This window comes from Sprattus sprattus (genome assembly GCF_963457725.1).
Source record: "Sprattus sprattus genome assembly, chromosome: 18".
In the NCBI taxonomy this organism is placed as follows: Eukaryota; Metazoa; Chordata; class Actinopteri; order Clupeiformes; family Clupeidae; genus Sprattus; species Sprattus sprattus.
Genome location: NC_137916.1, coordinates 24,807,790 through 24,835,198, shown reverse-complemented (window position 1 = coordinate 24,835,198; position 27,409 = coordinate 24,807,790). Strand labels below are relative to the sequence as shown.

The window sequence follows — 27,409 nt, the reverse complement described above, 5'->3', positions numbered from 1 at the left end:
GCAAACACTAAAATATCACATTAAGCTCTTTACAATGAAAACATGATGTAATTATGTTTGCTTATCGATACATCCAAATATTATTGGAAATGAATGTAAAGATTAGTTTATCAAAGCGTCCTCATTTAAATAGTGTGTGAGAGTTAACATTTTTCATCATAATAATATTTGTCTTTAATTTATTATTTAGAGACGTAGACTTGACTTGGACACATGGCTTATGCCTTATATGGAATTCCTTGGCTGTTTGCACAGCATCACTCAATAGAATAGAGGTAGAGGAGTATCAGTGAAGAACCTATCCATATTTGGGCGTCATATAGTCATGACTTTCTTATTGTGGTTCCGCTAATTTGAATGTTAAATTGGATTTAGACGGAGTTGCAACCTATCTCCGAGGCATTTGAAGTGAAGCCTTGTTGATAGACGCCAGATGAAAACCTGGTCAGTTAAAGCATAACCTATACTTTGTCCAGCCTTAGCACATATGATATTCTCCTAATATTTTTGTTACAGTTACTGAGGCAGGTCAAGAGGTCAAAATGTCCAAGAACGAGGACGAGAGCGGCAAATTCCTCTTCGGGGAGAAAGACTTCAAAAGTGGGCTGGGCCAAGCGGACTGGTCCGCTAAGAAGCTGGTGTGGATCCCGTCCGAGAAAGATGGCTTCGACTCGGCCAGCATCAAGGAGGAAAAGGGCGATGAGGTCGTGGTGGAGCTGGATAACGGGCAGAAGCTGACCGTCCATAAAGACAGCATACAGAAGATGAACCCGCCAAAGTTCAGCAAGGCCGAGGACATGGCGGCACTGACCTACCTGAACGAAGCCTCGGTACTGCAGAACCTGAAGGAGAGGTACTTCTCATGTCTAATTTATGTGAGTAAAACACCGGCTCCCCAGACACTCTCTCTTACCCATGGGACCTCTCAGCCCCTCTTCAAAACACTTCCTGCTGTGAACAGTGAATAGTTTTTTATTAGAGCAATTTAAGTGGAATGAAACTAATCGACGTCTTGACAGTGTCCTGGTATTAATTATGAAATGTCATCTTTCACAATGTCATAATCCCCTTTAGTAATACAAGGCATTGCACACCTACCATACTCTTTTCATCTTGTGTGAACATAGTGTGCATACTGTGTTTTGCTGAGCAGGCACTCACCCACTCTTCTTGCAGACATACTCAGGCCTATTCTGTGTGGTGGTGAACCCCTACAAAATGTTGCCCATTTACTCGGAGAAGATCATTGAGCTGTACAAGGGCAAGAAGCGTCACGAAGTTCCCCCTCACATCTACTCTATCACAGACAATGCTTACAGGAACATGATGCAAGGTACGACGATCGTAGAGAGAGAAAGCAGCATTCTGGATATCCCAGTGGTCATGTCAGTGTTAATATTAATAACAAATATAATCTACATGACGTGATGAGGTCCTGTAATTCCTTTAGAAAATCTCAAAGTGGAAAATATTGGTCTTCCCTAGTTTGCACAGTGGCTATATTTACTACAGACCAAAGGCAAAAATGACATGTCTTGTCCAGTCGAGTGCAGCCCTCAACCCCGTGACATTTGGGAAATACAGGCCTCACTTTCCCAGTCTGTGATAGTCATCCAAGCTCCGCTTCACAAATCCCTGTCACAGGCAGTAGGGACACAGCACATCTTCAAAATAGCCATACATGGCCCCACGGCAACTTTAAATCTGCTATTTTTGGAAAGAAAGTTAATCTCGTCCTGTGGTCATTTTAGAACCCTTTAAATTTCCAACGCTTGGCCTTCCTTTGGGTAACAATTGCTCTGTGAAGTCCATGTTTAGGCTCCCAGGACGGCTGCTAATCTGTTTCGCCCTCTGTGCTTTGAGGAGCTACGCATGAGCAGGCCTGTCCTTGTGGCCCTTCAGGCAGAGCTTCAGCTTGTCTTTCTTTTTTTCTTCTTTTTTCCAGAGCGTGATGACCAGTCCATTCTGTGCACGTGAGTGAGGGCATTACACATGTGTCTGATCGACACACACATCACTAATGATACCATCAGCGCACAGGCACAGACTCCAAGCTCATGTTCATTACCTCATTTGAATTTGGTCATTTGAATGCACAAACATTACAGTACAGTGCAATCCCCTATACTACATAGTTTGTCTGACTTGCCACATGACATAAACGTTAACTGGGCACATTTAAATAGATTAGGGGGTTTAAAGAAATGTTAAGAGAGAGCCAGGTAATATAACTGAAGTAAATACAGGGGTCACTTATCTTGATGAGTGGCAAAACTGTTTTGAATTTAAACAGTCTGTCCATTTCCATTTTAAAATGTTGGCCACGTGTGTCACAGAGGAGAGTCCGGAGCTGGGAAAACTGAGAACACCAAGAAGGTCATCCAGTATCTGGCAGTGGTGGCGTCCTCTCACAAAGCCAAGAAAGACTCTGTAAGTGGCAGCATCACTCCTATTCCTAACATATTCACCAAGAGTCACTGTTGAAGTGGAAATGAAAGACCGATAGATAGACTCTCTCTTACTCACGCACACACACACACACACACACACACACACATACACACAAACTAACGTGATTAACTCAAACAAAAACACACACACACACACACACACACACAGACACACACACACACACACACACACACACACACTCACATGCACACACACGCACACACATACTCACGAATATGTCGCAAACACACACACACACACACACAGACACCCACCCACACCCACACACACACACACATATGCAAATGGAAGGATGGATGGATGGATGGATGTTGATAGTTATTTTTGTGTGACAGGACACATCTTATGGTTGGAAAAAGGTATGGAGAAAGGCCTTAAAGTATGCTCTCATGTCTGTCTGGTGGTGGTGCTTTAAAGTATGCTCTCATGTCTGTATGGTGGTGGTGCTTTAAAGTATGCTCTCATGTCTGTCTGGTGGTGGTGCTTTAAAGTATGCTCTCATGTCTGTCTGGTGGTGGTGCTTTAAAGTATGCTCTCATGTCTGTCTGGTAGTGGTGCTTTAAAGTATGCTCTCATGTCTGTATGGTGGTGGTGCTTTAAAGTATGCTCTCATGTCTGTCTGGTGGTGGTGCTTTAAAGTATGCTCTCATGTCTGTATGGTGGTGGTGCTTTCTGCCTTGACAGTCTGAATTATGGAGGACATCTTCCACAAAAAGTCTCAAAAACAGTTTCATTATAGAATTAACAGTACAAAATTCTTCTTCACAAAATAGGCAGGAACCCAGCTGGCATATGTAAGTAAAAAATACTAAAAGGAAATGGTAGAGTTTTGGTAGAGTGACAGAGTGGTAGTTCTTGTGTGTCCATAGTTTGCACTGTAGTTTAGCGTTGGTATAGTGAATACTGTCCCATATGAATCGTGTTTAGCTTTGTTGTAACATGTCTTCCACATGGGATTTGCAAACCATAGCAAATTGAACGTCCAAATCTACAAAATCGAAGACTGAAGACACTAGATGATCTCACCAATGTGACCAACAGAAAAAGAAAAAAAAACAATGATGGCATGACTCTCTGCTAGTCTTCTGTAGCAGTTCCCATTTTGAGGTCATGTATTGATTATACCCATGGGCTAGAGAGCCTGCGACATGATCGTCTGCTGATCTGATCTGATCTGTCTTCTGCTCATCCACTTTATTGATAGATAGATAGATGAGATAGATAGATGGATACTTTATTGATCCCGAGGGAAATTAAGGTAAACAACATTGTGTTGTCTACCTTACTGTTCTGCTGAGTTGTGTCGTCGCATGTTTGCGTTTTGTCACTGCACTGCTTTCTTTCTATACAAAGATATGTACGTATGTATTTGTTTTTGTATGGGATTGTGTACATGGTTTTTGTTTAAAGATCCAGGACTGATGTTTAACTTTCAAGATTTTGATCACTGGTATTTGCACTGTACAAAGTTAAAACAACATACATTTATATTTTCTTCATTAAGTAACAATGAGAATACATTTGTTTTATGTGACATACCTTACTTTGTACAGTGTCCAGGGCCAGTTTCTCTATCAGGCGTTAAATAAGTGTTGGATTGGAGATGAGAGTGCCTGTTGATGCCTCTTGCTTAATGTCTGTGTTAACACTGTGAGTACCTGTCCTATTAGGGAGAGTTGGAGAAACAGCTTTTACAGGCAAACCCTATTCTGGAAGCTTTCGGAAATGCCAAGACCACTAAAAATGACAACTCCTCCAGATTTGTAAGTCGGCAGATATAAATAAAAAATAAATAAAAACAGAATTGTTCCAAAATGTATGCATAAACAATACATGTTAACATTTCTTTGTGTGTTTTGATCCTGTTTTCTTTTTCAGGGGAAATTCATCCGACTAAACTTTGACCTGACTGGCACCATTGTTGGAGCCACAATTGACACATGTATCCTGAATAATTAATAATAAACCCTGTCCTTCTTTTCCAATTTGCTTTATGAAATTGTTTTCACAAGAAAACGAATGTATACGTTCATAAAGGAGTGGATGAAGGATTCTTAAATAGCGGGTGGCTAATGGATTTGGCCCTTTTTTATGCCTATAAGTAGTCCATTCGTCATCTTCTATCTGGCCTGCCAGTGACATCTCTAGAATGAATATGCCGTTATATAACCAGTTCTGCCCTTAGCTTCTGAACGCCCATAGATCTGCTGGAGAAGTCCCGCTGTGTACGGCAGGCCAAGAATGAGAGGGCTTTCCACATATTCTACTTCATGGTCGCAGGGGTCAAGGACAAGATCAAAGGTCATCTTTTCATTCTCTCTTCTTTTTAAAACACACTGAGACACTTAAATGTTTAAAGAAGTAAATATCGTTATGCTTATTCCTTCTCATGTAGTTTTGTTTTTATGATTTAAAGATGAAATTATTACATTTTATAGACAATTAGGCAGTAACAGAGATTAAAGATAACAGAATGATTGAAAATATGTGAGATCATTTCCTGATTTAGCAATAAACTAATTACTTTTACAATAATAAAAGGTATAGCTGAATGAGAAAAAGTAAATGTTAAATATCAACTCTGTGGGTGGCACTGTGGCGCAAGCAGCAGCCCACACCATGTACGGGCATGAACGCCCACGGGGACACAGGTTCAAATCCGACCGGCTGTCATTTCCCAATCCCACTCCCCACCTCTTCTGCAACTCATTTCCTGTCAAAACCTTCACTATCCTATCTGATTAAAGGCAAAAAGCCCCCATAAAAATTAAATAAATATCAACCCTGAAAGTCTTTGGAATGACCATATTGGATAGATTATAACTATTGGACGGGTGTAGAACAATGGAGTTAAGTTCCAATGTACAATTGTCAGTTTCCACAAATAACTGAGCTGGAATACAGATTTAAACATTATTGTCATATATTTCAATGACTACTATGTCAGGTAAGAATATGAGTGGTGGATATGCAGATATACATTCTAAACACACAGCGGGCTGATGTCTCCACAGAGGAGCTTCTGGTGGAGAGCTTCAGCAGCTACCGTTTCCTGAACGCTGGGCACGTGCACGTCACAGGCATCGAGGACGACGAGGTATTCGAGGAGACGCTAGAGGCCATGGCCGTCCTGGGCTTCAATGAGGACGAGAGAATTGGTGAGAAGCTCCTCTTATGAACCAGCACTAGCAGAGAGCAGCTTACCTGGACCTATGGCAACAAGGATACTTTAAGTCCTCACCCAAAAAAACGTAACCGTGTAGCCTAACATTTTTTTCTATTCTCATTCTTTCTCAATTTGTCGTTTGTGTCACCTTAGGCATGCTGAAGGTGGTGTCCACTGTGCTGCACTTGGGTAACGTTGAGTTCAAGAAGGAGAAGAACCAGGATCAGGCCAGCATGCCTGATACCACAGGTACAGGAGGACATGGCTGTGTGCACACCAAGTGCCGTATGTGTTTTAGTGCAGAATAGAGTCATGCAGATGTAAAGAAGAGTAGACTTGACCCAGATATCACCGGGGCTGATGCTTGCAGTGCAATGTGTGATGCAGTCTTGCAGATATTATAGAAGCTTTGGAAATGTCCTTAGACCAGACTTATACAACCAAATTTATACAATCTGCTGATTTCAAACGTTTGCAATTAAAGAGTTCTACATAGAAAGAGTGTTCTATATCGGAAAATAGCTTTGCCTGAGAGGAGGGCCTGATATGTGATAACAGTAAAACCTGAAGGGTCTTTCTGTTGATTTCCTTAAACCGCTGCATCTTAGATAGACACAAAGTGATGAGCTATCCCTGTGTAAATACACTTTTCATGACCTGATGGTTGAAGTCCAAGAACCCCATGTTGAATTTAGTTCATCCTCTCCCAAAAATCCCACAGCTGCCCAGAAGGTCTGTCACCTGCAAGGCATCAACTTAACAGACTTTCTCCGAGCCATGCTCACCCCCAAAATCAAAGTGGGTAGAGAGGTTGTTCAGAAGGCGCAGACCAAAGAACAGGTAGGTCCCAAGGAGTATGATCCATAATATAATCAAGTATAGGATGAAGTATGTCGTTTTTTTACACTGAATTAGCTGAGCATTTTCAGTTATTCTATCAACCTGATGTTCAGATTCAGTATTTGACGATTTATCAGTGTCATTTTGGTTATTTCATCAAGTGGTGACCATGAAATGACAGTGTTGTTATACTGAGTGACAAGTAACAAGGACAAATGCGGTGACAAGCAATCTAAGCCTGTAAGCACTCCAAGAGCTGTAGTACTGACTAATATGTTTTGTTTTGATAGGCTGACTTTGCGATAGAGGCTCTGGCCAAGGCTATGTATGACCGCCTGTTCAAATGGATCTTGCTACGTGTGAACAAGGTTCTAGACAAGACCAAACGCCCCGGGTCCTCGTTCATCGGCATCTTGGACATCGCAGGCTTCGAGATCTTTGAGGTTAAGTTATCGATCCATGCACCCATACAAATCTAGTCCCCCATAATGAAATGTATGAGTATTTGTATGAGTGTGTGTGTTGGTGTGTATGTGTACGTGCCCCTGTCTTTCAGTGTGTGTGTGTGTGTGTGTGTGTGTGTGTGTGTGAGTGTGTGTTTGAGAGAGAGCGAGAGAGAGAGAGAGAGAGAGAAAGGTTCTTTTTCCTGAGAGATCACCTGTAGGCTACTGAGAGAGAGCATTCCTGTAAGCAGCTGATTGGTTGTGTGAGACCCTGTGTTCTGAAGGTGGGCTTGTGTCCATCCACAGGATAACTCCTTTGAGCAGCTGTGCATCAACTACACCAACGAGAAGCTGCAGCAGCTCTTCAACCACACTATGTTCACCCTGGAGCAGGAAGAGTACAAGCGCGAGTGCATTGAGTGGAGCTTCATCGACTTCGGCCTGGACCTACAACCCTGCATTGAACTTATCGATAGGCCGGTAAGTGTGAGTGTGTGTGTGTGTGTGTGTGTGTGTGTGTGTGTGTGTGTGTGTGTGTGTGTGAACTTATCGAGATGCCGGTAAGTTTGTGAGTGTGTGTGTGTGTGTGTGTGTGTGTGTGTGTGTGTGTGTGTGTGTTTGTGTGTGTGTGTTTGTGTGTGTGTGTGTGAACTTATTGAGAGGCCGGTAAGTTCCAGAACTGTTGGTTTTGGAGGTCTTGTGAAAAAAGTGAGAGGATGGGTTGACAATTCCCATGATCTGGTCCTAAAATTGATACACACACCAATTAGAAATAACAAATAATATACCAATATAAAGCAAAATGATCAATTAATAACTTAATTTTTTAATCAAAAATAAAGAATCTATTAATGATCTATAGAACTGTATGTATTGCAGGCAATGTACGCAGTGTATGTAAAAAGTCGGTTTTAAAACTCATCTTGAAATGTCATGTGGGATGTGTTTGTGGACAATGTTAATGAGTAACTCAATTCTGATATGCCTGGATCCTGATGGTTTGGGCCCAAGACATCCATGGACTGTTAACCCCACTAGCCTAAGACTTGTACCCGTAGCATTTAATTTCATGTAATGATGTGATGTACTGTATTACTGCATTTGATAAAAGGAAATAAGTAAAAAAAAAAAAAACTCATCTTGTGCTGATTTTATGTTTTCGTGCCATTAATCCCTCTGTGCTCATCCCTCCTTCTCCAGAATAATCCTCCAGGCATCCTTGCTCTGCTAGATGAGGAGTGCTTGTTCCCCAAAGCCTCTGACACCTCTTTCGTGGAGAAAGTCCTGAACACACACGCCAGCCACTGCAAGTTCTCCAAGCCGAAGCAGCACAAAGAAAAAACTGTGTTCTCCGTCCTTCACTACGCTGGCAAGGTACCAGACATCTCTATACATTTAATTTTTACATTTACATTTATTCATTAAGCAGACGCTTTTATCCAAAGCGACTAACAACTATACAACTATACACTATTTCACTGATGGCACACTGCACATCAGGAGCAATTAGGGAGTTCAGTGTCTTGCTCAAGGACACTTTCACAGGGAATCGAACAAGCAACTGTCTGATAACTAAACGGCTTCTCTACCTCCTGTACCCTGTCTCTAGGCCCACACGTCTGGACGGGTCTCACATGTAGACAGAGTCGCGGTTCGTATCTGTTTAAATGTGTTGCAATGTTGTTTCTTGCGTAGGTGGATTATAATGCCACAGCCTGGCTCACCAAGAACATGGACCCTCTCAATGACAACGTGACTGCACTGCTCTGCAACTCCTCAATCAATTTTATCCAGACCCTATGGAAAGAAAGTGAGATATACTTTTATTACAATCTAATTACAGGAATTAAATAACAAATTCCCTTTTAATCAAAATGTTCAAATAAAGAGTGAGTGCAGGCACATCTCTGTGTGTGAGTGACACAGTGAGTCAGCTGGCTGTGTGATTTTACAATGAAGCGTTTTTAATTGACAGCCTTATTATGGTCATGCTGAGTCTCCTCATGAAGCACTTGACCCCATGCACCCCCCCCACCCCCCTCACCCCCCTCACCCCCCTCACCCCCCTATTTCTGCAGTGGACCGGGTGGTGGGGATGGAGCAGATCGCCAAGATTGCGGAGAGCTCGGGCAAGTCCAAGAAAGGCATGTTCCGCACCGTCGGGCAGCTGTACAAGGAGTCCCTGGGCAAGCTGATGACCACGCTCCACAACACCACGCCCAACTTCGTACGGTGCATAATCCCCAACCACGAGAAGAAGGTGGGCGTCTGATCTGGAAGTTGAGATCTTGGCCAGGGCTGTACTGTTTGACAGACACACCTACAAGTGCATAGGGCATTTGATAAATGCATGAAGACAGGAAGTCTATATTCAACTGCTTTGGCCAATGGTCATAATCACAGCAATGCACTGGTCTTTGCTACATTAAGGAGATTGAAAGAATATAAATGTTTGATGTTGATGGGTGCCTTGGGTTTGACACTCACTCATGACTCTGATGATATGGTAGTTTATCATGTATGGAAAAAGCCAAACATGTTCCAATTAAATTAAAGACCAATAAAGTGGGTGTTATATAGACTATCACCTTTGGTACACTTTTGCAGCCAGGAAAGATGGATGCCAATCTGGTCTTGGAACAGCTGCGCTGCAACGGTGTACTCGAGGGCATCAGGATCTGTCGCCAAGGGTTTCCCAACCGTGTCATCTTCCATGAATTCCGTCAGCGGTGAGCTTCGCCGCCATATTACCCATAATCCATTGTGAAAACCTCTGCTTTGAGGCTCCAGATGTGGCTATCTGGTTCGACGGTATTTCGACAGGTATCATGACTCACATTAGCTCTGTTTAACTGCGTCACTGTGACTCTCTCCCAAGCACAGTCAGACAGCAAATGGTTTCCTTTTACAAGTTTTTAATTAAGTCTTGTTCTCCAAGTTGGTTTTTGCATTATTTACATTTAATGTAAATGTTGTTTCCTAAGTCAGTGTTTTGGTCACTAACATTGATCATGCTGTACTGCATCTTATAATTTGTATTGTAATGTTTTTTTGCCTGGACCCCAGGAAGAATAGTCTCCACTAGGGTAGACTAATGGGGATCTTTAATAAACTTAATAAACTAAACTAAACATTAGTTCTGTTTAACTGTGTCCATACTGCAGCTATGAGATCCTGGCCGCGGGTGCCATCCCCAAGGGGTTCATGGATGGGAAACAGGCCTGCACACAAATGGTGAGTTTCCTCTGACAACAAAACACCCCTCTCTGTTTCAGTGTGTGTGGCATCCTTAGCTTTATGGTACAATTACTCACTTAAATCATACAGAACGGAACATCATATTGAGTCAAAATTATAACTTTTTATTGTATCAATGTGTGGCATCCTTAGCTTTATGGTGTAATTGCTCATTTAAATCATACAGAACAGAACATCATATTGAGTCATAATTATTACTTTTATATGTATCTATGTATGTACGCGATCATACCGATGCTAGCATTGACATGTGGTTTTTTTTTATGACTTTGTATATGTTTGACTCTACATGTACCTTTAAAGACATGCTGCTTTTGTTTACTGATGCTAGTCCCTGCCGTCCCCCCTATTCAGGCTTTTGGGCGCTAACGTTTCTCTTTCCCTCAAACAGATTAATCATCTTGATCTGGACCCCAACCTGTACCGCATCGGCCAGAGCAAGATGTTCTTCCGCACCGGAGTCCTGGCTCAGCTGGAGGAGGAGAGGGACCTCAAGCTCACCGTGATCATCATTGCCTATCAGGCGCACTGCCGCGCGTTTCTGGCCAGAAAGTGAGTCTGATTAGGGAGAGAGAGAGAGAGAGAGAGAGAGAGAGAGAGAGAGAGAGAGAGAGAGAGAGAGAGAGAGAGTCTGACTGAGTCTTATCGCAGGTAAAATAGAAATCATGGTGTTAAAAACCGATTGCAAATTGAAGTGGCATAAAAAAAAGTCTCCAATTTTCTGTTCCACTTAGTCAAAGTTCAAAGTTCAAAGCATCAGTCTAGTGTTGATTCTGATAAAAGACATTCCTGTGACAGTACTTTATTCCAAAATAGTTGTACAAACACTGTAGGTTTCTCTGTGTCTCCCACCCAGGGCCTACGCTAAGAGACAGCAGCAGCTCACAGCCATGAAAGTGATCCAGAGGAACGTTTCTGTGTATCTCAAACTCCGAAACTGGCAGTGGTGGAGGCTCTTCACTAAGGCTAGTGTCTTTAGTCTTTAGTTTCTTTATCCATGCAATTTGGATAACATTGGCATTGGCATCTATGTGGCTCCATATGGCATTACACTTCATTTTAATTCATTTGTGTCTCTTTTCCATCATTGCATACCAGAGTGGGACTGAAACACCTGGAGACAATGTTATTGTTTTGGCGCTATTTACTACGTTGAATTTGAGTTGAGTTGAGTTGAGTTGAGTTGAGTTGAGTTGAGTTGAGTTGAGTTGAGTTGAGTTGAGTTGAGTTGAGTTGAGTTGAGTTGAGTTGAGTTGAGTTGAGTTGAGTTGAGTTGAGTTGAGTTGAGTTAAGTTAAGTTAAGTTGAGTTGAGTTGAGTTGATCTTCGACAATTGAAATGAATGATCATCAACCTGCGAGTCATTCTTTCCGCAGGTCAAACCTCTGCTCCAGGTGACCCGACAGGATGAGGAGATGGGTCAGAAGGACGAGGAGCTGAAGAGCGCAAAGGAAACGGCACAGAAATCTGAGACCCAGCTGAAAGAAATTAACCAAAAATACACAAAGGTGGAGGAAGAGGGAGAACAGACATGTGCTCCTTAGACATGCGCTTCTGCTCCTTAGACATGCACTTCTGCTGTGACACATACAGGAGAACATGCGCATCTTAGACATGCGATTCTGCTCCTTAGACATGCACTTCTGCTGTGACACATACAGGAGAACATGCGCATCTTAGACATGCACTTCTGCTCCTTAGACATGCACTTCTGCTGTGACACATACAGGAGAACATGCGCATCTTAGACATGCACTTCTGCTCCTTAGACATGCACTTCTGCTGTGACACATACAGGAGAACATGCGCATCTTAGACATGTGATTCTGCTCCTTAGACATGCACTTCTGCTGTGACACTTACAGGAGATATCTAGTGACAGGATTGCTTGTGCATAAACAGACACGTTGTTGTCTCTGTAGACACCAGAGGCCCACAAACATACAGATACAAACATACACCTACAAATATCTACTTACCACATCCATTAACACAAAGAAACAGATCCTCATACGTATTCAATCAAGCACAGTCCAACAAACACACACACAAACACACACACATAGATGTAACTACTTGCCTGTTTGCCTGTTGCATCTCAGGTGGTGGAGGAGAGGAACCAGCTGCAGGAGAAGCTGACGCTGGAGACGGAGCTGTACGCCGAGGCAGAGGAGATGAGGGTGCGTCTGGAGGCCAAGAAGCAGGAGCTGGAGGAGGTGCTGCATGAGATGGAGGCGCGACTGGAGGAAGAGGAGGAGCGGGGCCTCAGCCTGCAGCAGGAGAGGAAGAACATGGAGCAGCAGATTCAGGTTCTCTAAAACAAACAAACAAACAAACAAACAAACGGGGGGAAATATGTTCGTTTTCAATTTGAATTAAAATGCTCTGTTGTGCTTTTCTATGTTGTTTACATGGAGGCTAGTCTACTGTTATCCATTGTTGGCATTGATCATGGTCTACTGTAACCTATAGGATATGGTCTACTGTAACCTATAGGATATGGTCTTCTGTAACCTATAGGATATGGTCTACTGTAACCTATAGGATATGGTCTACTGTAACCTATAGGATATGGTCTTCTGTAACCTATAGGATATGATCTTCTGTTGCCTATAGGATATGGAGAAACACTTGGCTGAGGAGGAAGACGCCAAACAGAAGCTGCAGCTGGAAAAGGTGTCCGCAGACGGAAGGATCAAGAAGCTGGAGGAAGACATCCTGGTCATGGAAGACCAAAACAACAAGTTACTGAAGGTCGGTGTTCTTGTTACAAAACACAAAATAGATCTTAACACCAATTACTATTATTTATATTACTGTGCCCTACTATTCACAGGAAAAACTAATAATGGAAGAAAGGTTGGCTGATATTAGCTCCAATTTGACTGAAGAAGAAGAAAAATCCAAGAACTTGACTAAACTGAAAACTAAACATGAGTCTATGATAACTGAACTCGAAGGTTTGCTTGCCATACATTTATTGCTTAACAAAGTGACTCCTTGATATTTTCAGTCCTTGAAAAGACGTTCAGATTGAATGGCTATACATTTCCTCGTTTCAGTAAAATTCCATAAAGAAGAGAAAGCCCGGCAGGATTTGGAGAAGGCTAAACGCAAACTGGAGGGAGAGTATAATGACCTTCAGGATCAGCTAGCCGACCTGCAGGCCCAGATCGCTGATCTGAAGGCCCAGATGGCTGCAAAGGAGGAGGACCTGCAGGGAGTGTGTGCACGGTAAATTCAATCAGTCAGCACCAACATTTAAATCAGTCAGCACCAACACTTCAATCAGTCAGCAGTCTCAGCACCTACGTTTAAATCAGTCAGTACCAACATTTAAATCAGTCAGCACCAACACTTCAATCAGTCAGCAGTCTCAGCACCTACGTTTAAATCAGTCAGCACCTACGTTTAAATCAGTCAGCACCAACACTTCAATCAGTCAGCAGTCTCAGCACCTACGTTTAAATCAGTCAGCACCAACACTTAAATCAGTCAGCACCAACATTTAAATCAGTCAGCACCAACACTTAAATCAGTCAGCAGTCTCAGCACCTACGTTTAATTCAGTCAGCACCAACATTTAAATCAGTCAGCACCAACATTTAAATCAGTCAGCACCAACACTTAAATCAGTCAGCAGTCTCAGCACCTACGTTTAAATCAGTCAGCACCAACACTTAAATCAGTCAGCACCAACATTTAAATCAGTCAGCACCAACACTTAAATCAGTCAGCACAAACACTTAAATCAGTCAGCACCTGCGTTTAAATCAGTCAGCACCAACACTTAAATCAGTCAGCACCAAAATGTTAGTTACTCACTTCGTTTTTAATTCAGCGCTCTTTCCTTATTTTATTCGTTTTTTTGCACTGTGTGGAGCGTAGACTCCTTTTACATTTCACTACATGTTGGTGTTTATGACAAATAAAGCACTTGAACTTGAACCTGAATGGCACATTAATACTGAAGCAATGAGTATAATGAACATGCCCACAACTTTAAAACAGTTGGTATTCAGCACAGATGGCTCATATATGATGTGTGGGCAATTCAGTGCAAGGGTCAACTGACCCTACACATGACCCCATCGAACCTTTTGTGACCACCCATTCTAAACATGGCCTATGTGTACGTTTAGAGTGGCCCATAATAGTAAATACACAACACAACTACGATGGAGAAAGCACCCAGTTAGAGACGAGGAATGACGTCTGAGGTAAGATCATGTCACAGGAGACCTCACAAAACACCAGAGACCCAGCAGTCTCACAGACTCACAGACACTCAGACACTCACAGACACTCAGACACTCACAGACACTCAGATTCACAGACTCACAGACTCACAGACTCTCAGACTCACAGTCTCACAGACTCACAGACTCAGTCTCACAGACTCACAGACTCACAGACTCACAGACTCACAGACACTCAGTCTCTCAGACACTCAGACTCTCAGTCTCTCAGTCTCTCAGTCTCTCAGACTCACAGTCTCACATACTCACAGACACTCAGTCTCTCAGACACTCAGACTCACAGTCTCACAGTCTCACATACTCACAGTCTCTCAGACTCACAGTCTCTAAGTCTCTCAGTCTCTCAGACTCTAAATCCAGTTGCTCCCCTGTGCTCTCCATCAGGCTGGATGAGGAGTCCAACCAGAAGAACAACGCCCTGAAGAAGATCCGTGAGATGGAGGGCCTGATCTCTGAGCTGCAGGACGACCTGGACGCCGAGCGCAGCGCCCGGGCCAAGGTGGAGAAGGCCAAGAGGGACCTGGGGGAGGAGCTGGAGGCTCTCAGGACGGAGCTGGAGGACAGCCTGGACACCACCGCTGCCCAGCAGGAGCTCAGGTCAGCAGCAGGGGTTGTTTCAGGACCGCCACACACAGGGTGGCAAGCCTGGGGATAGCCTAAGGCCCCGTTTACATGAAGTCTAGTTTGTCTGCGTCTGAAATTAAACGTATTCAGATAGCCCTATCGTAAGTACGAACACACTCTATCCGCACACGGTATCTGCGACGATTCGAAACGATTAGCTCAGTTAAAACATCCTCATCGTCTTATCACCCAGGGACCAGGGTTTTCCAAACCTTCTCTGTTTATGTATGAATATGCTGTATATTTGGTACAAACATGGCAGTGAGTGGGAGAGTATAAATCCTTGTGCAGAGCGAAGCGGGAGCAGGAGGTGGCCGCACTGAAGAAGGCGATGGAGGATGAGGGGCGCCACCATGAGGCCCAGGTGCAGGACATGAGGCAGAAGCACACCCAGGCCGTGGAGGAGCTCAGCGAGCAGCTGGAGCAGACCAAAAAGGTGAGGAGACACACACACACACACACACACACGCACACATCATAGAGTGACCCCTCGTCTTGCAATGGCCTGGTCCTACAGCTGAAGAACAATCAAGAGCCAAATATGTAATGGACGCCTAGAATATAATGTGTCTGGCTAGAATACAGGTGGTAATTTTGCATTATGTGGTAACATGGCACAGGTAAAATACAAATACTTGACAGTTCTTACCATTTATTGCAGCAACCCATATGTTCCCCTTCACATCCATGCAGACTTATGTGCTTTTGTGAATTGAAAGGTGGAACATATCATGGCCAAATTAGTAGCGATCATTAGTAAAAGTAACATATATCATATGTTGAGATCAATGAGACATTATGTTTTGTGTACAATGACAAACTGCAGAGATGTAATAATTTACATTGATTTCATTGATATAACATTTTAAATGTGGCAGTTTCACACTCTGTATCTCTCTATAGGTAAAGGCTAACCTGGAAAAAGGAGTCAGAGGCAGTTTCACACTCTCTTTATCCGTCTACAGGTAAAGGCTAACCTGGAGAAGGCTAAGCAGGTCCTGGAGAAGGAGTCAGCTGACCTGAGTGCGGAGCTTCACTCCCTGGCCAACTCCAAGCAGGACGTGGAGCACAAGAAGAAGAAGGTGGAGAGTGCGCTGTCTGATCTGCAGGCCCGCTTCAACGACAGCGAGAGACAGAAAGCTGAGCTTGGGGACCGGGTGTCCAAACTAACTGTGAGTGACTTAGGTTCATAATGGCAGGACTGAGGGTTCATAATGGCGTGACTGAAGGCTCATAATGGCAGGACTTAAAATGCAGTCATGCTCGGACACACATAATACCACACCTTACTACTCCATATATAAATATACTTACTACTCCATATACACTATTATGTTTGTTAAACACTAATTTCATGAACACGTGTAAAACTGTGCATCATCTCTTTACTCTGCTCCCCACAGTCGGAGCTGGACAGCACCACTGGTTTCTTGAACGAGGCAGAAGGAAAGAACATCAAGCTGAGTAAAGACGTGTCCAGCCTCAGCTCCCAGCTACAGGACGCACAGGTGAGTAAAGACGTGTCCAGCCTCAGCTCCCAGCTACAGGACGCACAGGTGCGCCTCACACAGCCACCCCACTCACACTGAATGACACTCACTAATGTATGTAGTGTTTTATTCAAAGTTATAAGTTGTGTATAGAGTTTACAATGACAGTCAGGCGTGCTTTGAGAAGATCCCATTAGATGACATGTACACAAAGTATAGTTCCGTGTGCACTATGTAATTTAATATTGTAGATCACATTTTATGTTGTTTCATTCAAATTCAATAAATGTATCTGTAATGTATTGGGGTCCTTGCCAATGTTGTGGTCATCACACTCAGTGTATATTGATGTCATCTTTTGGGGACCGTAGGAGCTTCAGGCTGAGGAGACACGACAGAAGCTGAACGTGGCCACCCGTCTGAGGCAGACAGAAGACGATCGCAACAGCCTCCTGGAGCAGCTGGAGGAGGAGACAGAGGCCAAAAGGAACGTGGAGAAGCAGGTCTCCAGCCTCAACATGCAGGTCAGTGTGCTGTGAGACAGGAGGAGCTCACTAGTGATCAAAACTAGAGGATGTGGAGGAGCATCATTATGTGTGCACGCTGCTTTATCTTCACTAGTTTACATCCATGCAATCTGCTAAAGTCATGATTATCTAGTGAGAAAAGGTGCCTTATGCACTTCTGCACCAACATCAACACTAAATCTTGAAGTCTCCTATGCTTTTGTAGAGCCTGTAAGGATGAGAAGCTAGAAAGTGGTTTCACCCTTTCTTTGCCATTAAAGCATCTATGAAACTGTTTTTGTTTATTGTTAATACAACATAAACACTATTTTATTGCCAATCCAAAGCCATACACACGATTCTTAATTGTAACTGATTAAAAAATGACTCTCCCGTCCTCTAACCTCAATGTGGCACTGGTTGTTAGTTGTCAGATACCAAGAAGAAGCTGGACGAGGTGAGCAGTAACCTGGAGCTCATGGAGGAGAGCAAGAAGCGCCTTCAGAGAGACCTGGAGGCGGCCAACAACGAGTACGAGGAGAAGGCAGCCGCGTACGACAAGCTGGACAAGAGCAAGAACCGCCTGCAGCAGGAGCTGGAGGACCTCCTGATGGACCTGGACAACCAGAGGCAGCTGGTCTCAAACATGGAGAAGAAGCAGAGGAAGTTTGACCAGGTGGGTTTAATAATAATAATAATAATAATAATAATAATAATAATAATAATAATAATAATAATAATAATAATAATAATATTAATATTAATATTAATAATATTAATAATATTAATAATAATAATAATAATAATAATAATTCATTCTATTTTTAACGCACTTTTCATTCAAAAGAATCTCAGAGTGCCTCAGAGTGGTTTAATACACCTCTTCCCCGATCAGGCCATTCCATTATATATGATCTCATTTCAATAGGTGACTAATTCATTTTGTGCAGTCGTGTGTTTTTTTTGTCAGTCCGTGAACTATATTTTTATTTTTTATATTTTTATTTATTTTTGCAGTGTGGAGAATTGACCCTTTAACATTTCACTTCAATTTATTGTATGTGACAAATAAAAACACTTGAACTTGAACTCTATGACCTATTCATTGGTATTGCCAGAGTAGTGACTTACTCAAACAGTTGACCTGCACTCCTTAACATTCCCAACAGAAGACCAATTGAGAGTCAGTTCTCAGTTCAAGCCATTTCTCCCATCCAAAATGTAGCAGTAAACCCATTGTGTTAAAGCTGCAGAAAGGACATTTGGTCTAAAACTAATGAGCTAACTTCAAAAACCTTGCAAACCCCACAAACAGCCCAGTTTATAGAGATAAAGGCTAGCTCAGAGTCCGAATCATATTTATTGGTCAAGTAAGTTTACACAAACAAGGAATTTTACTTTTAAGTTAAGTGGGACCTGTTGTACACAAAACATACAACACAACACAAAGCAATACAACAGCACAACGGTCTAAGAAATATAACAAATATATACAGGGAGGAATGGCAATATACAGGAGCTGTGAACTGTAAACACAACAAGTAGTGCAAACAGTGGAGAGTGCAAGAGATAAATATCAAATGGTAAGAGAGCCCATTGACTGAGGTAATTCCCATTGGTCATTCCCATCTCCCTCCCTCCCAATCCAGATGCTGGCCGAGGAGAAAAGCATCTCCTGCAAGAATGCTGAGGAGCGGGACCGCGCCGAGGCTGAGGCCCGGGAGAAGGAGACCAAGGCCCTGGCGCTGGCCCGCAACCTGGAGGAGGCCCGGGTCTTTCTGGACGAGATGGAGAGAGTCAACAAGGGCCTGAAAGTGGAGATGGAGGACCTGGTCAGCTCTAAGGATGACGTTGGGAAATATGTGAGTCAATGATGTGCTGTTGGACTACAGATGAACATTGATTAATGTGGACACCTTAATAGTCGGGTAGATTCAATATTTCAATAGCTCATTGATTGTGTAACTGTGGCTTTTCAGTCACATAAAACTGATGTTTACTGTTTATATGGAAATGATTGAGAGTGATACTATTAGACACAATAAAAGCATTGTCATTCATAGAAGGTGAAGAAAGCCTGTCTTCATAACTCACTCTTTTGAGGCAAGACAATAGACAAAAGACAATAGACCACAGATCTTCCACACAACCCTTTGTGAGAAATCACACTGCCTGTTGATAGCCATGTGTCTTGTTTCGTATTGTATGCACAATAATCAGGAGCACACCGGCGTGCTATAAACTGTATTTATTAATATTGATGCGGGAGTAACTTCAAGTGTGACCTAGCTGTCACGTCTCGCTCCGAACACGCACACTGAGGATGCGCAGTAACGGTGCAGATCCATACAAGCGATCTGGGCGACGCGATCTGGGCGACCCCATGCATTTCAACGGGAGCCAGCTCCATTGTGACGTAAACCAGCGATCTGAGCGACGCGCCTGATGAAAATTCGAACATGCTCAAACTTATGCAAATGAGGAGCGATATTTCACCGGCAGCGGCCAACATTTCAGAGAAAGAACACGCCCACTCAAAGCAATGGAATTTGATCGCGTCGCTCAGATCGCTTGTATGGATTTGCACCGTAAGAATGCAACATACAAATGGTGAAGCACACTGATTGGCCAACAGGAGCATATGTGAATATTACACCATGTCTCTCACACCCTTTGTCCTCGTGTCAGGTGCATGACCTGGAGAAGGCTAAGAGGATGCTGGAGGCCCACGTGGAGGAGATGAAGACCCACATGGATGAGATGGAGGACGAGCTGCAGGCGGCAGAGGACGGCAAACTCCGCCTGGAGGTCAACATGCAGGCCCTGAAGAGCCAGTTTGAGAGAGACCTGCAGGGGAGAGACGAGCAAGGAGAGGAGAAGAAGAGGCAACTGATCAAACAGGTGTCCCAGGGGCCTGGTTTTATATCCGCCATGATGAGATTACATAAATAATCTTTTTTTCTAACTTGCAATCAACAATAGTTCCATGATCTTTGACATTCCTCCTGCATGCCAGACACATTCAATAAGGGCATAAATACTTCGAGATAATTGATACATATTATTTTAAATGTATATACTGATGTCTGAAGTGTTACTCATCTGATGGAATGTTCTGGTATATCTGCGCCCTTTAAGGTTCGCGAGCTTGAGGCGGAGCTGGAGGATGAGCGTAAGCAGAGAACCTCAATGGCCGCCGCCAAGAAGAAGTTGGAGGGAGACATCAAGGACATGGAGGATCAGTTTGACACATCTTGCAAGGGACGAGAAGAGGCTCTCAAACAGCTCCGCAAGGTTCAGGTGAGCATCTAAGGTCAACCATGGCAGGGGGTGGAAATCTTATGTTTAAAAAGTAAATCTTCTGCAGTAGCCCTGACCATATACGGGCTTGAATGCCCACAGGGACACGGGTTCGAATTTCCCGGTCCCACTCCCCACCTCTTCTCTCTATCTCATTTCCTGTCCAAAACCTTCACTGTCCTATCGATTAAAGGCAAAAAGCCACACACAAAAACAAAAAAAGTAAAACTTCTGTACTTCCTAGACAAGGAAGAGGGATTGAGTTAGTTCCATGCACTAGTGATGTTAAAAAACGTGACGTGTAGAGTTGTGTCACGGCAGACAAAACTGCTGACTGTAATTGCGATGTACCCAGCTGTGACACTGCATGACTGCCTTTCACAGGGTCAGATCAAGGACGTCCAGAGGGAGCTGGAGGACGCCCGCACAGCCCAGAAGGAGACCCTCAGCATCGCCAGGGAGACTGAGAGGAGAGCCAAAGCCATAGAAACGGATTTCATGCAATTGCAGGAGGTACTGATGCACTGCCTATGCCTTAGGGTGTAGGTTTTTCCCAGGTTTCTATTTAGTTCACACAGACGAAGTCGTGCAAAAGAGGGGCGCAATGAAATTGACAAACATATTTTCATTGTGTTTCCTTGTGTATAAGGCAATGAATGTAAGATGACCTACAGCAGACCTTAAACCAAAGTCATGGCCAGTCCAAATCAATGGAAATGTTCCCAAAAGCTTCTCAATAATGATCCAAATATTTAGGAAATGTTCAGCCACACTGCCACCTGGGGGGGTATTCCAAGAATGCAGTTTAGTGACTAAACTGGCTTAATTAAGAAGGAGTAAGTTGGAAACCTCCTGATAACGAACCTTATGTTACACCAGGTTTCTATTGCTCGTAGCTTGACTGTTCCACTAAATGACTAAATGTATTTATTGACTTTTGGTTTACAACATACAGGAAGTAAAGATAACGCAAATGAAAATACACAGTTGTAAACTTTTCACCCCACTGCCCCACCCTATTTCGTTGAGGAGATCATAGATTGCAGGAATACAAAAAAAAAAAGGAAAAAATAAGAAGGGTGACCTCTCCTTTGTTTTGCTAGGAGAATGAAGCCATGAGGCTCTTCTATTAGAATTAGATTTTTGAATGAGCAGCAAGAAGCACTGACCACTACTGAGTTGGCGTGGAACATGTGTGGTGAGCTGACCTGCGTGCGGTCTCTCTGTGCCCGTAGGAACTGGCCGCGGCAGAGCGGGCACGCAAACAGGCTGAGACCGAGAGAGATGAGATTGGCGACGAGCTGACCAGCAACTCTGGAAAGTGAGTACAAGGATGATATTGATATCACAACTATAATTCTCTGACACGGGCAACAGAGGGTTATAAACTTAAATTAAGAGAGGGCTGTGGTGATGTCACTAGTTAGTGTGGAATAAGTGCTCCTATGTGTTGTCTGAGCGATGCCAGCCTGCTTTTGAGCGATGCCAGCCGGTGTCTGAGCGATGCCAGCCTGTATCTGAGCGATGCCAGCCTGTGTCTGAGCGATGCCAGCCTGTGTCTGAGCGATGCCAGCCTGTGTTGTCTGAGCGATGCCAGCCTGTGTTGTCTGAGCGATGCCAGCCTGTGTCTGAGAGATGCCAGCCTGTGTTGTCTGAGCGATGCCAGCCTGTGTTGTCTGAGCGATGCCAGCCTGTGTCTGAGCGATGCCAGCCTGTGTCTGTAGGTCCATAAACAGTGAGGATAAGCGTCGCCTGGATGCGAAGATCGCCCAGCTGGAGGAGGAGCTGGAGGAGGAGCAGGGTAACCTGGAGACCCTGAACGACAAGCTCAGGAGGAGCATGCAACAGGTGGGGGGAACTGCACAGCTGTGAGGTGATACACATTATCTATATTGATTAAGATATACAATCCATAGATATACAAACCATATCTACACACAACATCATACAAAAAAACTTAATTTGGTGTAGCTTTGTAACTTTTTTTGACAGACCATCAGGCATGAGTTAAAACATTCCACCCCCAGCCACTTAAGGTCTTTTCGGTGGTGTGGGAAATGAAAAGTATTAAAAATGTGTGTGATTGAGACTAGAGCATACAGATCGACTCAAATCAGTAACAGATTGTGTTTGCCTTGCCTTGCCTTGTGTCAACACTGTGACTGTGATCAGTAGACAGGGAAGATGAGTCATTAATCTCGCCGGTGTCCGTGTCTCTCCTCTGTGGTCCTGCAGGTGGATCAGCTGACCAACGAGCTCCAATCAGAGCGCTCCGGCTCTCAGCGCAACGAGAACGCACGCCTGCAGATGGAGAGGCAGAACAAGGACCTGAAGGCCAAGCTGCAGGAGATGGAGGCGCAGGTCAGGTCAAAGTTCAAGGGCTCCATCTCTGCCATGGAGGGCAAGCTTCAGCAGCTGGAGGAGTCGCTGGACCTGGAGAGCAGGTGAGCCAGCACACAGGTGCTCTCAGCGTGCAGAGGAGCGTGAACAGGAATGGAGAGGCCAGGTGGGGGGAATGCAGAGAGGTTAGGTGATTGCCTCCTTAAAGGGACAGGTCTCTCCATAAGAAAAGAATCCAATCCAATTTGATTTTATTTATAAAGCGCCAATCACAATTTAAATCGTCTCAAGGCGCTTTTCAGAGCACACAGCCTCATAGGGGCAGAGCCCAGCTCATAGGGGCAGAGACCAGCTCATAGGGGCAGAGACCAGCTCATAGGGGCAGAGCCCAGCTCATAGGGGCAGAGACCAGCTCATAGGGGCAGAGCCCAGCTCATAGGGGCAGAGCCCAGCTCATAGGGGCAGAGCCCAGCTCATAGGGGCAGACCCATCTGCTTGGGGCCTAGTGGGTAGAAGTATATAAAAGAGACAAAGTGACTGGACAGAGCTAGATTTCCTTCTATGCGTACATGTAATTAAAAGTTATGGCGATGAGGAACAATGGTATCACAGCCATCAGCAGTTGCAGCTAGGTCCTACTATATGGGAGAGAACAGAGACTGGTTAGTAAACAGAAAAGACTTCACAGCCATATCTCAGTGTCTGAATGATACACTGCCTAAATATCTAAACGACCATTTCATTATTCTACGGCCTGCCACAGGCTACCCAACATAAGGGGTGAGGGGTGACCCCCTTCTGAGTTCAATCCCAGGTTAGGGCAAGGGTAGGATTTTGAGGGTGGGATTATGAACCCGGATTAAGGGAAGGGAGTAACCCGGGATACGAACCCTGGTCACCTTAGGCACACAAAGAGAATGACAAGTAACATGGCCACTATATCAGTATCATCAGCGTAGCACAACATGATACTGTCCAGAGAGAGAAGAGGAGGTAGAAGGAGGGGTTGCCTGGCACGGCGTATGGGGAGTATATTGAGACAGGTGCCTGATCCTGATGCATACTTCTTTAACTATAGGATGCACTAAATATGGGGGCTTTTAGTCTAGACATAAAGATGGGTGTCTGCTTCTCCGATGGAGATAGGAAGATTATTCCACAGGAGGGGGGGCCTTGATAGCTCTGCCTCCTATTGTGCCTTTTGATACCTATGGAATAACAAGAAGACCTGCACCCTGGAAATAAAGGGGTCTTAGTGGGCAGTGGGCTGCAATTCACTCCTTGAGGTCATTTCGAGTAAGGCCATTTTGAGTTATTTATGTTAGAAGGTGTACTTTGAAATCTATTCTACTTTTGCCAGGGAACCAGTGTAGAGAGGTAAGCACGGGTGCGGTCCTCTGTGTTTAGGAGCAAGACATTGTTAATCATCTTTGCTTTAACATCTTTCCAGCAAGCTTCAATCAGAGGAAGTTGTATAATCTTCTTCAGGTTTCATTGATAGGTATAGTTGGGTGTCATCAGTATAGCAATGGAGGTTAATGCCATGCTCTACTAACTACAGCACCTAAGGTTAGCGTGTACAAAGAATTGAGCAGGAGGTCCAAAGCACCCAGGGGAACTCCATAACTTACTTTTGTATGACTGGATGACTCATTGCCCAAACTGGAGACGGTCAGAAGGGTAAGACCTAATGCAGGACAGGACACAGCCTTTGATAACAACGTGTTGTTCAAGTCTCTGTAGTAAAATATGGTGATCTATAGTGTTGAAAGCAGCACTTAGGTCTAGAAGAACCGGCATTGAAATGCTTTATTAGAAAATAATGAACGACAAATGACAAAACCTTAATGAAGTTTCACCTTTAGTTCATGTGACTGTCACGATTGTGGCTGGACAACATACCGCCCCTCTCCTTCCCAAGATCCTACACGATCATCTAACTATGCTGTGTCTTTTGCCATCTCTGGTAACCACATATTTTTATGTTGTATGTTTCTGTTAGGGAGAAACAAGCCCTTTCCAAAGCTGTGCGTCAAAAGGACAAGAAGATGAAGGACTTGACAATGCAGATGGAGGACGATCACAAGCAAGCAGAGCAGTATAAGGACCAGGTAATGCAGTAGTGCAGGGGTCTCAAACTCAAATTACCCGAGGGCCGATGAACGTCCAGTCTGGTTATTAGGGGGGCCAGATTTTTACGGTAAACGTTGGGGTGGCCCATTTAAATCAATGGAACTTTTTTTTGTTTTTTTTTAATCAATGGAACTTTGCGGGCCGGATATATTGGCTTGGGGGGCCGGAATTGGCCCGTGGGCCTGAATTTGAGAACCCTGCAGTAGTGAGACATAGTTCTCATGAACTTTTACTACATTACAGTAATCAGAGTTTCGTAGGTTTTTATAAATAATCACCTGGGATTTGACTCAGCCCCAGATTTCAGCCCAAGCATTTTTTTTTTATGTTGATCCCAGTGTACAGTCACATACATTCATCACATTAGGCTTTGTAGACAAAATATATTGAAATTTCTTTTCTGATCAATAAATTAAACTTCTTCCATTCCATAAAACCGAATGACTGAGCAGAAACAGTCAAAGCCCAGTCCCCTTCTTTTCTCTGCGCCCCATCACTCACTGTACCCCCTTTTCAGGCGGAGAAGGCCAACGTTCGCGTGAAGCAGCTGAAGCGGCAGGTGGAGGAGACGGAGGAAGAGTCCCAGCGCGCCACTGCCGCCCGCCGCAAGCTGCAGCGCGAGCTCGACGAGGCCACAGAGGCCAACGATATGCTCACTCGAGAGGTGTCCTCACTCAAGAGCAAACTCAGGTGGTGCGACAGTGACATCTGTCTCTGAATGTATGTAGTGCATGCTTCCACCACCACACACTCACAACTTACCCAACTGCATTGTCTGACTATGACCTCTTTCTGACGTTTGTGGAACTTCCATCCATTCCAAAACACATTCTTACTGTAATGGAACTATTCTGCTTTACTGGTTTTCACTGTATAGTACACTAGTTCTTCATTATCTCACTGTTATCTTAGCTGATCTTTACACCAGTTGAGTTCAACTCCCCTGTTTAGTTCCAGTTAAGACCATTTGATTTGATAGTAACTTTTCTTAAGGTGTATGTAGTGCATGTCTCCATACTAACTAATGATCTGTGTTTTAATGCATAGGTGACCTTGACAAAAGCTTTTGTAAGATGGCACTCAGCCGAGTATAGTCAGTGCTCTTCTCAAAGTCCCAATAGTTCTCCATAGGCTCTCACAGAAACCAATTACCTGTCTTGGTAAAGGTCAGTGACAGGGAGCCGACTGTTTGCTTCGTGCAAACAGATCAATCAATTCATTTAGCGACGTCTCTTGATCACTCCTCACAACTCCTTCACTGTCCCCAATGACTAACCTAAATGAGAATAACTGCACAGCCGAAGGTGTTTTTCTCTTCCAGCTTTGCCTGTTCCCCTATCAACTGTTCCTAAAGACAATGTTCAGTTTCTAGTGTCTAGTATGTACCTGCGGAGCCTAAAGTCTGCAACAACCTTTCTCTGATTTCCAAGTCCTAATTAAATATAATGAATGACATGGTAGAGGAACAGCTGAACCGGATGAGAACTTGAACACATCTTTTCTAAACCCAGTAAAGCATGCATGAGATGTTTTCTACTAATCCTCTTGCTTAGCCCCTTCAGGAATGCAGGCTGGATTGATTTGTTTCTTTGCATGTTGTGAGACTATAGACCCTCATCCATTCAACCTCGCCCTTCCCCCCGAGCCCCGACCCTAACATAACCTCTCACCTCTGTCTTCCATGGGTTTCGTAGGCGTGGCAACGACCCCGCGGCCTCCTTCAGCAGCTCCCCGCGGCGCATCAGTGGTGGTGGGGGCAGTTTTCTGGGGAATCGGAGGGGGGTTGCTGAGAATTCCGAGGTCGCTGGGGAGGACGGGCCGCCCCGTTCCCGTTCCCCTTCACCCATTCCCATGGAGGATCCCCTGGAGGAGGACGAACTGCGGGGAGAGATGAACGGAACCGAAGACTACGATTAGAACCCTTTACCCTGCCTTCACACCTAGCTACAGTCCCGCCCACAATTATTGGCACCCCTAGTGAATATGAGCAAACAGGCTATGAAAAAAATATGTCTTTGCTGTTTATCCTCTTGGTCTTTCACTCAAAATATTCACAAAAATCGTACCTTTTCATTGAATATGAAATTGACGAATATCTACTCAGAGAGCAGAGGATTCCGGAACGCGTGTGACCCTGATCTAGTGTGGATCAGAGTGAAACGCGCTCCAGTCTCGGCTGCTGTTTGAGTCAGACAGGGATCTCTCCTCTTGTTTGAGTCAGACAGGGATCTCTCCTCTTGTTTTCCTGTTGTTTGAGTCAGACAGGGATCTCTCCTGTTGTTTGAGTCAGACAGGGATCTCGCCTGTTGTTTTCATTGCTGCCTCTGCTTCACCGCATAAGCCTTCACCACTGTCTAGTTTCCCCCAAAATGTACTTAACTTAAATTGATGGTGTAGCGTATGGAGTGCTTTCCTTACACGTAAGAGACTAGCCAGCACTTCTCTCAAAAACAATATACCCTATTCATGACAAATTTTAATTTAAAAACTGTATTGTTCTTAGAGGTTAGTCAATTGTGCTTTTTAATGTACCAGTAATATTCTGGAGTCTTATACTATGGGGTTCACATGTTAAGTTA

At 44.1% G+C, this 27,409-nt stretch overlaps 1 protein-coding gene across 1 annotated transcript; it reads left to right on the top strand.

Annotated features, from left to right (window-relative positions):
- Window positions 1-542: 542 nt before the first annotated feature.
- Window positions 543-26,747, top strand: myh11b (myosin, heavy chain 11b, smooth muscle; the record flags this gene model as incomplete). Its single annotated transcript, XM_080855966.1, has 42 exons — window positions 543-875; window positions 1,177-1,333; window positions 1,946-1,973; window positions 2,337-2,430; window positions 2,808-2,831; window positions 3,246-3,266; window positions 4,143-4,235; window positions 4,351-4,414; window positions 4,675-4,773; window positions 5,487-5,630; window positions 5,792-5,887; window positions 6,360-6,478; window positions 6,769-6,921; window positions 7,228-7,401; window positions 8,122-8,295; window positions 8,617-8,731; window positions 9,000-9,181; window positions 9,529-9,650; window positions 10,086-10,155; window positions 10,571-10,731; window positions 11,036-11,144; window positions 11,555-11,686; window positions 12,281-12,487; window positions 12,795-12,932; window positions 13,015-13,138; window positions 13,241-13,412; window positions 14,822-15,034; window positions 15,353-15,497; window positions 16,027-16,233; window positions 16,465-16,569; window positions 16,923-17,075; window positions 17,485-17,733; window positions 18,707-18,919; window positions 19,746-19,958; window positions 20,196-20,357; window positions 20,742-20,870; window positions 21,593-21,678; window positions 22,082-22,205; window positions 22,593-22,801; window positions 24,700-24,808; window positions 25,348-25,520; window positions 26,525-26,747. The coding sequence occupies 42 exons, from the start codon at window positions 543-545 to the stop codon at window positions 26,745-26,747; spliced, it is 6,018 nt and encodes a 2,005-aa protein (XP_080712092.1).
- Window positions 26,748-27,409: the final 662 nt, after the last annotated feature.